We start from the raw sequence: 17,708 nt of genomic DNA, 5'->3' as shown, positions 1-17,708 counted from the left end.
ATATAGCTCAAGCCCACTGCTGATTTTTTTACACCAGCGTATGTTGTTTATCCCAAATGAACCATGACAGGATTTCCAGCACTGCAACTATTTTTGCTTTCCTCTTGAGCCCATTCTTCAGCTTCTACAACCTCAAGCTTGAGCAGCCTTTATGTCTAATAATATTGCTCACTGATGATCATCTTTTCACGTGTGTGTAGATATTTAGAGTTTCTTTATGCTCTCACTCCAGGTTGTTCATAGGTTGGGATATTTAATTGAAGTTTTCTGACCTTTGAATGTTATTAAATCAACCAGATTAAATATACTTGGTTTCATGTATTTTATCTTATTCATTTAATTCATAACTTTTACGTTGAGGAGCAGATACACCCACAAGTTTTATATGATGTGATTGTTGGACTAAAGGATATGATTCTATCTTAAACTCACACTCATTATTATTTATTCTGTGTGGTAGTTTTTCAACAATATGTTCATCTTTGAAACCTTTGGTGAATTCTCTTCAGTAGAGTCCGTTTGGAAATATAGAAATGTGTAAATAAACGCCCAATAATACGTGTATTAGAGCATATATGTGTACATGAGGGCTATAAGAAATCTTTATAGGGGATCTTTGGAATCTTATTCTTATTCTCTCTGTATTTTTCATACAAATTGGCTCAGTTTACCCACACTAGCAGAAATGAATAAATCCAAATTTCTATGTGATTTCTCTGATATAAATGAGCTTTCTCCCCTGTGATGTTGGCTTTGCAAGATTTTGATCTGCCGTGTTTTCCTCGTGAACAATGGTGGACAGCAGATGCCTTGAATCATCCACACTTACATCTCGTTCTGTCCTGATGACACAGCTGACAGATGGTGTTGAATGTGTGGGACACGATACCAGCTGTTGCTCCAGGAGAATGTAGTGTGGCTACTGCTGTCACCCTGAAAGAAATACAAGTCCCAATAGGGATGTACAAAAAATGAGTTCCTCAAGCTAAAACCCCCCTCAACCTTTATTTGAAGTTGCCTGATTGCCCGTACGAAGTTGTTAATCTATATTTAGAAGGACAGACACCGAAACAGTCATTAGGTCGCAGTCATGGCTTGTTGCTTGATTATCAAATTGTTACGGCTGATCTCCTGGCAAACATTTGGTCACCCTGACTCCTGCAGTATTTAATCTACCCTCTACTTGAGTTGGACCATCAACTCCTTAAGTAGATATGAAAAATAAAAAAAAAATCATTACTGTAGGCCTGCGGGTAAAAATGACTTTTTATTCCTCTCTCAGTTAATCAACTGTTTATTCTTGACAATATTAGATGATTATGGAAATGCAGGTATGATGGGTATTGAAATTCAGACACCTTGGTCAGCCCTTGAGTTCACTCCTTAATGCCACAGTCTTTATTCTGGAACTAGGATAGTTGATGGAAGACATAAGAGTGTTCATCACTCATTTCTTCACAGGTGCAGTAGACGTTATGTTCTCACACTGATGCACGTTCAAAAGACTAGAACACTGAAACTCATTCTCCTTTTCTGTTTTAATGAATGTATGCAATATAGTCTAATTCCATCTAATCGTAACAAACTACCGGTCACCTCTTCATCTAACTGGAATAGAAATGCTTTTCCTCCTCCCATCTGAAGACGATAAAAGCTCTTTAGAAGAGAAATGGCCTTTACCGAACAGTCGGAGCAGAATACAAATGCCCCCAAGTCACAGCTTCCTGCTCAGAGTCTGTCGATACATATCCCAGAATATTGATTAATAACGCTCTGCTGTAAATCTTTCAGCATGTTTTTCATTGTTTTATCATTATTATTTATTACTATTATGTTTCAAAGCCCAAATCCAGATGTTTTTGGGTGTGTCGCAGCTTAAATGAAAGGTTTATATTAGAACTGCGACAGTCGGTCGATTATAACTATGTGGTTCATCAGTCGAATAATCTTTATTTCTGTATTTTCAAAGCATTTAGAAAACTTGAAAAAACGTTAGCTGATTTACAGCTTTATGATTTATTTTCTTCATCTGTGGTATTTAGGGTTTTTGTACTATTGACTGGACAAAAGAAGGGATCTGAATATGTCTTTCTTTGAAACTTTTGACACCTCAGAAGAATTAAGGGCCCTGAGATTGTTCACCGATAACCTTCAAAAGAAGTCGTCTTGTTTCCATTGGAAGATAGGATAATTTTTTTGTTAACCGTGTATGGAAGGAATTTTAAGTTGTGTTTCTTCTCGGCACAGTGAAACTGGCCTTTTTTTCTTTGCTTTAAGCGTTTCTTGGCAACAAAGATTTTGCATTTTATTTGGAGTTTAAAATACTACTTTCCTGTAATAACTTGTGAGAAACATTAAATGTGAACCTTGTTGTCACGCATTTAGTCCACGTCCACCTGGCCGACTTTCAGGGTTCCATTTTCTTTATCTGTGCGCATAAAATTAAAATCTTTGAGTCATTGTTTTGAAACACTTTGCCAGTTGAGCAGCAGAGATACGAGACGTCAACTGACAGAGCTGCACCGGGCTGGTTTCATCACAAAACTCCTCTGCACCATTTTAAACTCAGACACAGTCATGCTGTCATGTTTGTTTTATGTGTTGCATGCTGTTTTTGATTTTCCACCCAAGCTTTGCTATTTATAACTGAGGGCAGGAGCTGGAGCTTTGTTCTGCTTGTTGTGTTAACAGTCGCAAGGGTTCGCCAGATGGGTTTGACGACACCTTTGCTCTGTCTCGGTGGCCCTGTCTGTTTGAAAGGCAGGGATGGTTCAGGTCGGCGTGCTTGTGTTTTTTTTTTTTTTTTTAGGACAAATGATTGAGAGCTGTCGTCATAGCGACCAAAAATAACCAAACCCTGATTCCATTGCAGTGTGTACTTTTTGTGTCAACATTCCCTTGAGCAAAAGCGATGTCCTTCGAAGACTTGCTGCAGGTGCACCAGCTTTAAATTGGAGAGATCTGGTCTAGTGTCTGCTGTGTGGATGCATTTGGGATGCTTTTGTGCGTTCATAGTGCTATTCAGGCATGCAATTAATAGGTACAGATAGATGGTTAAAAATGAGTTTTATTAATTTATTTTTGCTATTTACTAAAACATATTTAAATTACATTTACCAACTGCTGTTGAATTTAGAGGGACAGCAACCACTGTAAGCAGCACAGGAGCTTTTGAGGGTAAAGAAGTAAAATTCTGTATATATCCTATTGAGGTAGATTTCACTTGCTGAGTTACAAGATGAAATGCAGAAAGACCCACAAACAACAACTGAAGACAACTGCCATGCAAAGCATTGTAAAGGGCAAAGCTCATTCTGCAGGTGATGTCTTTGGTTCTACACTTCTAGTAGTGCTTAAATGCAAAGTTTTCTCAATAAAGCATTAAAAATGTATATTTAGTTTATTGTAAGTTACACTTGAGTCTCTGAAGATGAGTGTTCTACAGAAGATGTCTGTTAAGCCCCACGTCTAGTTGGGAGCTAATACTACTCCAGTATTCATCAGTTCATTAATTGCTTGGTTGTGGTCTGTTTAATGTCAGAAAACTAAAGAGAACTTTCCTGTGTTCCTGAAAGGCTGCACAGCGGTGCGGCGGTTAGCACTGTTGCCTCGCAGCAAGAAGGTTCCTGATTTAAAGCTCAGCTGGGTCTCAGCTTCCTCAAACAGTCCAAAAACATGCACGTTTGGCTAATTAATGATTCTAAATTTACCTTAGAGGTGTGTGTGTGTGCATGGTTGTTTGTCTCTGTTGATCCCGCCTTTTCTACCATTGGCAGCTGAGATCCAGCCCCACCATTACTCTGAACTGGATTAAGTGGGTATAAAGAATTGATGGTTTTTAAGATGATCCCTGCAAATCTTTTGCTCTGCTTTGCAATGTTGAAAGATTGCCGGCATTTTACGTTTGTTGGTCATAACGTTCTTGTGTCTATCGGTTGGATTTCTTAGATTTTTGTGCCTATAGAAACCATATAATTTTCCTTTAAATCCAAAGAAAGGCTGTTTGAGGACTGCTTACTGCTTTATTTATCTAAATCCAGTGATTACTTTTCATTGTGTTATTAGCAAAGTACTAAAACTATCTTGCATGGTTGTTTGAAATACAAATGTACATTAAGATAACAGCTTATTTTTTTGTTTGTTTGTGTGTTTCAGGGTCAGCCTGTTGGCCAGTGTGATTTTAATATTCGGCTGTTATGCATAGAAAAGGAAATCATTTCTCCCCGGATGGAAAAGATGAAGACTGGACAGATTGACAAAACCAAGGAGCCTTTCAGTGTCCGAAATAAACCCTTCTTTGACATTAATGCATCACGCAAGGTAAACTGGTCCAAAATGCTCTTTTCACTTCCCAACCCACACCCCTCCCCATTTCTTTGATAGACGTGACGCAGTCACAGCCCATCCCTGCTTTTCACACAAAGATAGACTCGGACACATGGAACACAGGCAATCAAACGCCGTACGTATTGCATGCTTGAATGAAGTCTGTGAGTAGTACACTGTTATATTCCCAAGAGCTTTTTTCCGGAGTAACAGTTCTTCAAGGGCAAATTGGTCCCAGGAGAGGCCTGAGTAAGAGCAGCTGAAACACATCTCTGCACTCTTATCTTATGGAAAGGACAATCTCAAGGGAGGGAAGGAAGAAGGGAACTCACAAATGAGTGCTTGACACGTAGACCATTACCCACCGGGACTTGCACACCCTCGAGATGTGGTAGCCAATGCTTAGCACACTGCTGGTGTTTTTCATCCTATGAGCTTGTAGTTCCTGCAGAAAACAGGTTTTCATGACCTTTTGTTGACAGCCTAGTTCCTGGCGTTGCTTGAATTTGGTCTGAAATACAAAAAAGTTTTTTTTTTTTTCTCGTCCATTTTATTTGTTTTTTTTTTGGTAATAGTCTTATGATAAACAAATGATAATGGACTGCGTAACAGCACTGTGTTGTTCACAGGCTTATAAAAAAAAAACAGGAAGGCTTCTTTTTTTTTTTTCTTTTTTTAATGCTGTTAAGCCTTCCTCAAAGGTCTGCACTCGTGCCCTTTTTCCACGGGTCTGTGGGAGGCCAGAACACAATTAATTTTATGTCTTGCTTGGACCAAGATTAGTCGGAATTCTTGGCGCTGCATATTCACAGATGATCAAACTGCAGGGAGGGCGGGATGTTAGGACATTTCATGGGTTTTTGTCACATCTCCCTCTGCTATCACTGACATCTTGGTGTTTTTGAACTTTGGAAAGTTCTCTGTATGAAGGCTTGTGTTACCTTCGGCCTAACCTTGTGCTGTCCACATTTCTAAGAACCTTTATAAGTGATCACCCCCACAAGCTTTGGGGTGCATATAGATGAAGATATTCTGGAAATGAAGTCACTGGAACCGCGTCTGGTTTCTGACTGCTCTATTGTGCTACTCGGCGGCCATCTGCTCTCCATACAGTCCCATCTCTGTTTTATGAGACATTAACTGAGGAAAACTGGAAGGTCGCTCATTAATTCACTGAAGCACAGCCCTCCAGTTCATGGCATATCAACCAGAAATTCCTTCTAGGGATATTTCAGTCACACGCTGGAGTTGTATGATGGCTTTTGTCTGTTGCTAAGCTGCTGTTTTTCATCTCAGACACTTACACATTCATGCTGCCACTTCCCTCCCAATTCGGGCCATTTATTCTTTTTGCTTCCTCTATTTGTGCAGTTTTTCTTACAAAGACCCTTTTTTTTTGTTTAACAGGATTTGTACATCTGGACAATGAGATAATATATTTCGGGAATTTCCCTCTTGTGCGTCTGAATTGACTTGGTTGAGGTTAGTTTTAGTTTGCAAAATAAATCCTAAAAAGTCTTTACTGGATACAAACCAGGCCTGTCACCTAAAGCACTGCAGAAATTTATGGGAAAAATCATGAAGCGCAATAGCCATCATCATGTACATTTTATGGTGACATTTATTTTCTTTGCTAAATTGAAAAATATGTACAGGCTTTTATCTTGGATAACTAAACTAATCAGTTTTTGCCGTGACATGAATTTTCTCTGCCACATTAAAACCAAATAAGCTCAGCGATGGCTTGCATTTGGTTGTTGTTGAACAAAGTGTTGTGCAGACCTGCCAATATTAAATGCTAAGCAGATGTGATTAGTTTTCATGGGAAAGTATATGCAAGCCTTTTGTCTTTTAAGGTGGAAACATGTCATGAATGCTGAAGTGCAAAAAACATTACTCATCCAGTCACACGTTGGGGCTGAGAAGAACCTCGTTAATGCTGAAATTTCTCCATAGCGTTATTTTCCTGTGGGCCAGCGGGCAAAGCAAATATTAAACTGAATTTAGTTCAGATTCAGATCAAGTTTTGGCAAGTTTAAGTTCAGGACACTTGGTAATTACAGTTTTCCAGAAATATAAATATTATAACTCAGCATGTTGACTTTAAAGAGGCATTTTGAATAATCTATAGAAATATCCAAAGGTCCAACAATATCGAACCCATGCAGCTGTGTGTATATCAATAAGTAAATTAGTTTGTTTTCTCAATGCAATGCAATAGTAAGACACTTATAACAGGATGTGGAGGTGAGTTATGTAGAAATGTGCTCTGCATGCTTAATAAATGGAAATGTCCTGGTAAATTGGCCGACGAGTATATTTGGCAGAGACCCGCTTATTCCCCTCACCGAATTAGAAATAAAGCCAAAACTGGAATGTCTGGTCACTTTCCTGTGTGCTGAATTTGATAGTATTGGCAATTTCCACAGAGGATGAGTTAACAAGCTAAAAATTTCATGTTCCCGCTGGCATTACAGCAAGTAGTATAAGACTGTCAGGCAACCAAAAGCCGATAATGGTATTTGCTATTTCCATACAGCCTGTGTGGAAAGTCAGATAACTTAGAAAGTCAAAAAACTTTTTAATTTATTAATTCTTCTTTATTCATGCACTTAGATGTAGAGCTGCAACAGCCAGTCATCGAATTATGTTTTGAAGTCATTTTTTCCCCTCTCAAATGTAATTATATACAGTCTTTTATTTTTCTTCTTTGGCTTTGAATCCAAGTTAAGGAATGAATCACTGGAATTTAATTGTTAATCATGCACCACATAACTAATACAAAACATTCGAAGGCTTTTAAAACATTTATCCAGATACTGAAGCTCATCAAGAAAAGAATGAGAAATGAATAATTGCCCGTTTGTATCAGTCAAACATTTGCAGCAATTGCAGCAACTGAATATGACTAATATAAATGGTGTGTCCTGACTTAAAGTCACAGTTGGGTGATGTTAAAATTACTAAAGTAAATTAGATTGTCAGTAAAGACAATCTGGCACCACTGAGTATCTAATATCCCGCACTCATTCATCATATCTTGAAAGAAATTAGGCTCAGTATTAATAAACCTTGCCCCAATAAGACCTCCAGACGACCTCAGAACATCACACAGCTCCTCCAAGGAGACTAGATGATGGAAAAAAATAATAACTTTCCTAACCTGAGAGATCTCATGCTTAAATTCTTTATTCAACTAAGATTGAGTTTGGATATAGACCTCCTTAAATACTTGATTAGACTGCAGTTATTCGGTAAAGCTCGGAGCTCACCTTCTCACAGTAGGTAAGATGAAGATTAAGTGTATGCCCTGAATATAAAACAGCTAATGGGATTTACTTACTTTAGAACCTAAATAGTGAATCGTTTTAAAGGCTAATGCACTCTGAAATCAGTCACTGAGAGACCGTAAAGCACCTGAAACGGTATTAACTAAGACTTTCTTGGTTTTTATTGGTGACGTGTCTAAATTTGTCATTCAATTCAATGTTTTTGTAGCTTGGCAACAACTTATAGCCAGCAGTTCAACATCTGGGATGCAGAGACGTTCCTTCTCTGTGACATATGCAGGATTACACCATCTGTAGAGAGGTGTTGGAGTTGTTCCTGCAGCCATGTCTTAGGGAAAAAAATGATTTTGTCGTCGTGATATTCCTGTTGTGTCCTTGTAAGGGGCCCAATCTCGACCATTTGATCCACCGATAACGATAGACTTTTTTGTTTTTTTTCCATCTTGCTCCTGATCCTAGACATTTCTCTTCAGTTTATCTGGATTTCGGGTCTTTTTCCAGGCATTACATGGGCTTCAGAAAGCTCAATCAGCTGCTGTCACAGCCAACTTTCCTGTTGCCAAGGCTATACATCATAACAGATATATAAAGAAAATTAATGAATCATTCCAGCAGCACAGCATCCAGATGTAATGAAAGAAATAATATGTCCAGAACTAGTGCAGCAGGATGCCACTAAGGCAGCTTTTTGTTTTAATTTATATTTATAGACTTAGCAGTAACTTATACTCTATTACTGTGTGTGTATTTATTGAATATGTAATTGGCTGGACTCCAGGTTGGCTATGGACAACAGGACAGGGATAAAAGTGGAATTTTTAGTTGTCAATTAAATGTGTTCAAGGGGTTATGAAGCACATGAACTTTTTTTCTATAGTTCTTATAATTAATTGAAACATTACCCTCTCTGTTTTTATATTTTACACCACGGAAGGTGCGGACCATCATAGTTTTATGATGACCCTTTTGATGAAGACATTGTAAAAGGGTGATGCTGGAATTCCAACAGGATTTTGACTTGCTACCAAACACAGCCTGGTTGTAATGTTGCTTGAGCCTCACTCTGGTTTGAACGCAGCCGCAGACCTCAAAGAAATATTGTCTTTCAGCAAGCTCTCCTGAATCCATTTCCATCAGCAAGCTCCTAAAACTGCGCCTTTACTCCACTGCATGGTTTGTTCCTTTCATCTGTCAAAGTTTAAATGGAAATGCATTTAGATTAGCCAAATGGTCGTTGGATGACAGCCAGTGTAAGTTCATCTGTATTGCACCATTTCACAACAGAAATAATCTTAGGGTGCTGTACAAAGACATAAAGTTCAAATTAATTTTATGTGAACTCAGACCAGAGGGTTTCCTGTTGCAAAAATCTCGGCACCACATATCATATTCAAATACCTGTTTATACATTGTCACTAATAACGATTAAAAAGGATTTTTCACGGTTGTGCTAAAGGATCACGGTGAGCTCCAATAATTGCAATCAGTCTATTGTGTATGATTATGACAGGCACGTCTGGGATATCTGTCAAACTGTAGTTTCACACCCGGTCCTGCAGTGGAATGTGCACAGGTTGTGACATCTATGACTGACAGCATGGCTCTTATTTTCTATCTAAATATTTGTCCCTCTGGGGTGTAAACTTATTGAATCCATTCCAGTGAGATGCCTCTGGGTCTTTGCCTTTCCTTTTCATAGTATCTAGACAGTATCTGTTTCTTATTTCTGTCTGTGTTTTTCCTGATACTGTTATAGTCACACCCAGGCCAAGTTAGATGTTAGGTTGAAGAGACACTATCTACATCAGCGTTTATTTGATGTCTGCATTATCGGTGCACTCGTTGTCAGCTGTGCTTGGCCTCAACACTACCCTCACCTGACAAGCAGCTGCAAATTCAGAGATGAGTTCAACCTTTATCAGATCTTCATTACTTTGATATCTTCTGCACACAGGATGTGAGATAAACCAAAAGTTATTTTTAAGCAAAGCAAATTACTTTGGTTATCATAAAAATGTGGAGAGACATGGCTTCTGGTCACAGTGTAATCCATTTAGAGTTTAACTGAAAGTCTGGCAGTTTTGATCATTTTTTTGTTAATGTACACCATCGGTTCTCTTGTAAAGCTGTTATTTTTGTTTGTGTTTAGAGAATCCACATCTTGGTTACAGTGAGAGTCCAAAATGTAACAAGACTTATGTCCTCTTTATTTACAGACCTCCCTCCACAGTTCTATTGTTGTTATACGAGGACCAACAAGTCAGAGTGTTTCTTTTCTGCTTGAATCAGGTGGGTAGTTGTCAGGATAGGAGAAAGTTTTCCCTCCTGAACATCATTGGCCGTATTCACAAAGGATCGTAGGGCTAAAAGTAGCTCCTAACTGGCGAATTTAGGACAAACTCCTAAAAATAATGGGCGTGTCGGTCTTAAATTTTGGACTCCTAATTTTTTTCACTAAGAGGAATTCACAAAGGATTTTAGGCCTAAAAGTAGCACCTAACTCTAGGAGAACTTAAAAGTTCTCGAGAGGACTCCTAACTCGGTAAGACCTATTCACAAAGAATCAGAAAATGGCTGCAGCGAGACGAAATGTTTTGGAGACGATGGCTTTGGTGCAGATCCACCTCCAACAAATTAAATTTCAGTTTCATTCACAAGGTTTCATGTCACTGTAGCCTTTACTAATTATACATTTAATAGAATAGAATAGAATTGAATGGAAAATACTTTGTTCATCCCCCAGTGGGGGAAATTCAAATTAGTCAAGTAGCTCATGCAAATGCATGTCCCAAATAAATGCAAGCCATATTGATAATGGACATACCTGTAGCCGCGACAGCTCTTTTAAAGTCTGCAATCTCGAGCCTACGCTGTGATTGCAGGGCATACCAGCGCTTCTCGCAATCCTCAGTAGAGCGACACACTGCTGGGAACGATGCATTCATGCTGAGGCATATTTCTTCCCATGCCTCCCGCTTCTTTTTCCTGGTAACCCCAGAGCCAAGTTTCCCCTTAATAATCCCTCTCCTCTCCAGCACAAATTGGGCCAACAGTAACAATTGGTCCTGGGACCAATTGGGCTTTCGCTTGCGTTTGACGGTGCCTAATAACTAAACCAAGTCAACAAAATAAACAAATCACAAAAGCAAAAAGAACTAATGCAGAAATTAAAAGACTCCATAGTCTTCCCCTCTAGTTGGTATCACATCACCCAATCTGGTATTGGAGTGGAGTGCTTCGTTTCAGCCCAGTCCAAGCAACTGTGTGGCTGCAGGTGTGGCCATCACACTCACTAACCTCACGCCTCATGAGCTGTCAATTCTCCAGCTGTTGAAACAGGAGAAGCAAGACCCCAGGGCTCCAGATTTTTAATCTTTTTTTTCCTCATTTATCATAGTGCTTTAACAATCTCAAACATACATTTTATAAACGGCCATAAACTGAATCACGGGTCGGAAGCTGCGCTGCTCTAGTCTATGGTGGTTTTGCGGTCAAGTCAATAAGATAGATGTTAAAACTTACACTAAAGATTTTTTTTTCTAATTAACAGCCGAATCGTGGGAATCATTTGGCTGGAAAATCAGTTAAAATCTCAACACTCAGCTGTATGTCCTGCCTACTTTATGGAGTTTAAGAAGAAAGAAAACCAAGCTGCACTGCTGCCCCTTGTGATGCACGCATCCTCCTCTGTTAGGTTCACGACCAAGCTGCTCTCTGTAACCTGCATCTTCTTTCTCCTGCTGCTGCTGCACCCACTCACAGAGGGAAGCATGTTGTCTGTTGTATAAGGGCTTATGCTGCTCGGTTGAACACACGACATGGACTTGATGACTAACGTTTGTTTACCTCTGTTGCCTTGAGAATTTTTAGATTTCGTCAAAGCCTCCAAGACATTATGCAACAGCCGATGATGCACGCCGTATCTATACAGTAAAGGTCGGTCTCACTGGCAAAGCGGCTGAAAAGGAGGCAATATCGAGTGTAGCAGCGCGCTTGCTCCTTTTGTGGCTCCCATGCTCGGAGTTGAGTGACTCAAGCGTGCGTCCTCCGGGTCGGGTCAACGGGTGCTTCTCGTCAGATGTTCTTTGTAATGTTGCGTTAAATCTGCGTTTCACCCCTCTTCCTTAACTCTGCTTTATGTTGTCTAACTATATTTGACCCATGAGCGGGTCATTACATCCCTGCCTATATCTTTGTCATCAAAAGGTCCTTCTAAGATAGCCAGCACAGCTGACACTATAATTAATAGAAAAACTGAATCAGATTATTTTGCTTTTCAATCTTTTTAATGAGTTCTGTGCACTGTGTAAGTCAAACTAAACCAATACCAAGCTTTTTTTTTTGTTTGTTTTTTTAATAATAATAATATTTTTTTTGTAAAATGCATGTTTGCTTAAGGATTAAAATGGCAGCTGTTTACTGACTCAAACCTGAAAGGTGAAATTATATTAGAGACCCTCCCAACTTCTGTGTTGCCCTACAGGCTGGAAGACATCACATCGTATGTCTGCAAAATGAGTTTTTTACCTTGTATAATGAGCTCCAGGGCTCTGGCAATCAACCGTTGAAACTGTCTGCTCCATGAGAAAATGTAGCTTTTGGCAGAACAAGCAGTGCTATTAAGGTTGTTTTTCTCAGAAAGTAGATAAACAGGAAAGTTTACTGAATTCCTGAAAACAAATCCTATTTGGTCCAAATATATCAAATCTCCAAAACTTTTTATTTGCTAAATTTGGAACTATTGAAATAAGTATCATTTCGGTGGTCTAATCGAATTGAATTTAAAAAACGTGCAGTTTGCTTCTTGGCTGATGTACATGTTATACAGTACTAATGCAATTGTTTTCCATAGAAACATGCACATAATCTAGAGCAGGGGTTCCCAAACTTTTTGTGCCCAAGGCACACCAAAGGACAAGTAAAAATCTCACGGCACACCTATTGTGCAAAATAGCCCTTATAACACGTGTTATCACTCATTTCATGTAAAATATCTGTAATTATTTACTAATGCCAAATAAAATGTGACAAAGACAACTATATTACTAATGAAATATTTATTAACGAAATATTTCAAAAATGAATTTGAAACTTTATCAAATTAGGCTTCATCAAAGCAGCAACACATTCATTTAAACCAGACAGGTCACAAAATTAAAAATGAGGCAAAGGAAACTCAGCACAGAGAACTGTCAATACAAGGAAGCTGCATCGTCCACGGTCCTAAACTACAAATGATAAATGCAACATTTCAGCAATCAGCATTGAAACATGTGCTATTGTAAATAGTTTGCCTACTTACATATTAGTGAGATACATGTGCCTGTCGGGGCGCGCAGATTTCTTTAATCATGGTGGCACTGCAGTGAGGGCCACTCGCAAGTCCTGTTCAACAGAGAGCCGTGACCTCCTGTTGTTCTTCATGTTTAACCAGAGCAGAGAACGCCAGCTCACACAGGCAGGTAGTGGGGAAAGGAAGAAGTTGCTCAATTGCGTGGTGGGAGATGCTTGGGTACTACGATGTAGAAGCATTAGCTAACTAGCAGTTAAGTTAGCATTAGCTAACTTCTCCCGACAGGACGCACTCGGGCTGAGGATTGTTGACACCCCCGGTCCAACTAAAGCCATAAGACGGGTAACTTTCCTGATACCGTCAGATGACAGTCTTTTTCTCTTTTTTCTTTCGGTGGTGGGTTGTCGGCAGTTTCTGCACTGGTGGTTTGCTCCGCACAAGAAAGCCTTCTGCTTACAAATATTATTGAGACAAATTTAGCTCCATACATTTTCCCTCTTTCGTGTTTCTCTGTTTTAATCCTTCAGCCTTTGATGTGTCACAGTCTCATAATTCCCACCTGCGCAACTGCGTTAACAGCAAAATATGGGGTTCTCTGAGGATTCTTTTTTAAATAATTGTTTTTAGGTATGGAGTTTGCCTCAGTACTTTGTATGCACTCATTTTATAATACAGATATAGTTAATTAAAAAAAATAAATAAATTTGTGTAGTTGTATATTGCAATCATAACGTATGGTTGTCACAAAATCCCACGGCACACCTGGACTTGCCTCAAGGCACACCAGTGTGCCGCAGCACACAGTTTGGGAACCACTGATCTAGAGTATATTAGGAAGGAAGTTAAAGTCAGCTGTAGCTCTCATGATACTTTACATTTTTATACCAAGAAATAGTAAATTAGACTTTCAGTTTAAAGTCTTATCTGTTTTATTTTGGTTTACGTGATGGAAAACAATACATCTCTATTAGGGCTGAAAAATTCCTCTTAACGCCATTAATTTTTTTGACAGGAGATTAACGTAGGCACGTTTTGCGGATATGATTATTGGTCCTCTCCATAGTGCAGGATATCAAGAAGGGATGTAGCTAGCATAGATATTTTTTTAAAAAAAGGGTCTTTTAAATGGCAAGTTCATCTTCAAAACCTTGCCAAGTAATTCCCTCGACCAGACCAAAGTTATGTCGTTACCATCGATGTGAATTGCGTTATCATTGGAGTACTTTGAGTCTTAAATATAACTTGCTAGCAAAACGCACAGCTGATGCAGAGATCGCCACCTCCTCTTGCCAAAAGTAGACCATGCTGAGTAGTTTGCAACGAAGATGCCTGGGCAACCCTACCTACACAGTTATGATCTGTAAGATTATTTTCTTAACATGTGAAAGGATGTTACATTCACTTCCAGAATGATGCTGCCCTAGAGGCAGGCAGTCTGCTGAAATAGCTCTGGGCGTAGTGTGTCTTTCATTGCATCTTCTTGGGCTTTTTTTGCTGTGAAACATTTTTACGACACTGGTTTGGTTGCTGCGCTACTGGAAGGACTTCTGCGGGTAACTCTGGCAACCATCTGTTATGATGCATAACCATGGCAACAGGAATGTTGTTAACCTGTTGGAGCAGCTAACTCAGCTCTTTAAAGCCCAATGCCTGGAATAATATGCTAAATCAAGGTGAGTTTAAAAGAAGACCTTGAGGTTGCAGAGCAAGAACAAAAAGGAGAAAAGGTGTTATACCATTTCTTCCTTTGATCTTCATTGGAAGTGTGAGAGCACACCCTTATAAAATGGACAAGCTTGGACCCCTGATGAGGACACAACAGGAATATCGGGAAAGCAATATTATTTTTTCATTGAGGCAGGGCTGCAGGGACAACTCCGACACCTGTCCACTCAGTTTTAGGACTACGGGCAGACAGAGACTGCAGACAGAGGTAAAAGTGAAGGAGGACCATTAAAGTGCTTGTTGACAACAAATAGTGTAATCCTGGACATGTCACTGAGGAGGAGCATCTCTGCACCTCATGTGTTGAACTGTTGGCTGTGAGTTCCTGTCCATGTTGTCTATCGACAGTTCACCGGTGCTACCTGCCACTGCTGCATGTGCACTCGGTTGTTGCCAGGCTACAGAAACCACATCCCAACCCACCGAAGGCCTCTGAAGATTTCTACCACACCTTCCTCACTTCAACTTTCTACATTTGTCAGCTGATTTATATTTTATTCCTGAATGATAATTAATACTGCAGCTATATAATTTATCTGAAAAGATTGATAAAGTATCCTTGAATTTGCATAAAGCAAGCGTAGTTGTCTGCTCCTATGTCGATTAGAGTATGAAAAAAAAAAATCCCTTTAAGGTGCATTCAGAACATATAACATTAAAAGTGCGATTATTTTTCAAATAATCATTTTATGTTACTAATGATAAACACTTTCCCCTTCAATTGAGGCCTGTTCTCTTGCCATTTCATGACAACTAAGGAGAAATAAAGTTTGGTGTTCATTCCATTTGTTGAATTTGTATTTGCTTGCTGCTCTGGGGAGCTTAATGATTATGAATTCAAAACACGTGTTGATGCAGGTGGAGGAGGCCAGCTGCATTAACACTTGTTACATGGCTCTTACAATATAGCACCGGACAACACTCACTGACATTAAAGAATAAGCACGACAATACCCAGTAAAAGATCGTTAATCCTGCCAAATTAGTAATCTTTTCCCTTACTTACTTTGTAGAAAACAGAGAGAACATATTTAAAAGAAAAAATAAGAGGCACTAATTCCTAAATGGTAAAATGCAATATTCTTGTTAAACCGCCTTCAGACATAGAGTTCAGAGATGGCATGACGGTGCTGGAACTGCAGCAGCCAGGGCTTGACAACTGGCCGGGATGTCCTTTTTTTTCTTTTTTTCCACACCCATCACCCTTTTCTCTCAGTCTTTGTGTCCTGGCTTAACCATCGTTTGTCAGAAAACACTATCAGACACTTGCACACCCCCCCAGTGCTCGAACTCAGGACAGACACTTCTTCTCCCACTGACCGCTTAAATCCAGCCGCATTTTGTTGGAGCGCAGTGAAGGGCTGCCTCCCAGTTGTTGTCTCCTCACACTGACTACGTGTCTGCTGTCTGTATGAGTGTGGCCGAATGTGTCTGAGTGTGTGGGCTGATCTCGGCACTGCTTTTGTGGTAGTTGGTTTATCTTCCCTCTCTCAGACACTGGCGAGGGATGTGTTCAGCTGGCAGTAGCATAGCTGAGCTTAGGCTTTCACAGGTTCTCCACCGTTACAATTTTTTCTTGTTTATTGTCTACCTCATGTTACCTTTAAAGTCATCAGTTGTCCGTTTCCAAAGAATTCTATTGTTGGGGTGGTGCATATAAAGAATAAGCTGCAGCCTTGCTGCTCATATCTATGGTCGAATCAAATTTTGATAAATGAAATGCAGTTTGGTGTGGGATGTAGACACATTTAATTTATCTTGTAACTAAACAACAGGATATCTGTATTCATGTACTTTATAACCTAACCAGTGACCATAACTTTATAAATCTGAAGTTTTATCACCATGGTTTTTCCAGAACGCTGTTCTCATTGATGCAACATGCAGACACAATATAATGGTCTAATATCAAAGTTTCCTGGTTGTACAGCTTTGGTTTGGCGGACCTGGATGTGTGTTATGTTTTGCTATTTTAGTCTGACCTTATCAAGTGTATTACAGGTGTTTAACTCTTGATTGAATGGAAAACTGCTGAATTTATCAGATTTTAGTCTGTCCAGCCTACCTTTACTAAGATAATGTTAATGCCAGAGAGGTATTAAAGCTGAAGTGTGTAACTTACATTTTAAACCTATCAGGAATATGTTACCAAATCTAAAGGCTGCTAGAGCTAAAGAGTGGGGCATCAGAGATGGTGTAGGCTCCAGTAACTAGGTTTGGAATATACTGAAATTACCTAATCTGATGAGTCCATTACACAACATTTTTTTCCCCTTATTTGCACACAGGAATGCTTCAAGAGAGTACTCCTGCTGGCCAGGGGATCGGGCGAGTTTACGTTTTTGTGAAAGTTTTTACTTTGACAGCAAGGAGACTGAAGTTCTGTGGGCTTCCGTGCCTATAGTTTGCAGTGATGTTAGGCGGAATTACATTTTCATTTTTATTCTCAAGTCTCCAGGATCTTTGAACAACCATCCTTTCTGGTGGTGGCCATTCTAGACGACACTTCCATCACACGCATTGTTGCATATTTCACAAGCATGCAAAAGGTTTTATTGTCATTTCTACATCCAGAGACTGCACAGGCGCATCAGATTTTTTCTTTCATTGTCAACAAAACAAGTGATAATAATAAGAAAAGATAGTATAATGTAGAATATTTAATAGACGTTATGCCTTGCACTCCATTTGAAAGGAGAGTCACTTTTTATAGTTCATGCTGTGCCCGGTTATTTCCTGTCATCTTGGCCTGTTAGAGTCTCCGTTCATCCCGTAACAGTTTAATCATCGGGTCTTAAATTGCCTGTCCTCCTTTCCTTGTCAGTCCAAATGATTGCATACGATGTTATCTTTATCATTTTTATGAAACATCCATTATCCATCAAAAGACAACTTTTGTTTTGAAGACTTTGAAATGATCCCAACTGCATAACCATGTCTGACTCCTGGTCAGTCAGTGATTTTACAGCCCTGCCCAGACACTCTGATGTGGGTTTTCATTTAATGCGCAACTGCACACTGGCTTCAGAGGGCCATTCACTTTAGGGTTGAAAGGATTCTTGTGCAATGGCCCC

At 39.4% G+C, this 17,708-nt stretch overlaps 1 protein-coding gene across 1 annotated transcript in view; it reads left to right on the top strand.

Annotated features, from left to right (window-relative positions):
• Nucleotides 1-17,708, top strand: part of rngtt (RNA guanylyltransferase and 5'-phosphatase) — a 92,620-nt gene that overhangs the window by 36,885 nt on the left and 38,027 nt on the right. Inside the window, exon 11 of the mRNA XM_075459376.1 lies at nucleotides 4,156-4,320. Coding sequence (XP_075315491.1) covers nucleotides 4,156-4,320 — 165 coding nt within the window. The remainder of the gene's footprint in view (nucleotides 1-4,155; nucleotides 4,321-17,708) is intronic.

This window comes from Odontesthes bonariensis, chromosome 24 (genome assembly GCF_027942865.1).
Source record: "Odontesthes bonariensis isolate fOdoBon6 chromosome 24, fOdoBon6.hap1, whole genome shotgun sequence".
NCBI classification, from domain to species: domain Eukaryota; kingdom Metazoa; phylum Chordata; class Actinopteri; order Atheriniformes; family Atherinopsidae; genus Odontesthes; species Odontesthes bonariensis.
This window is presented reverse-complemented; position numbering and strand designations above follow the sequence as displayed.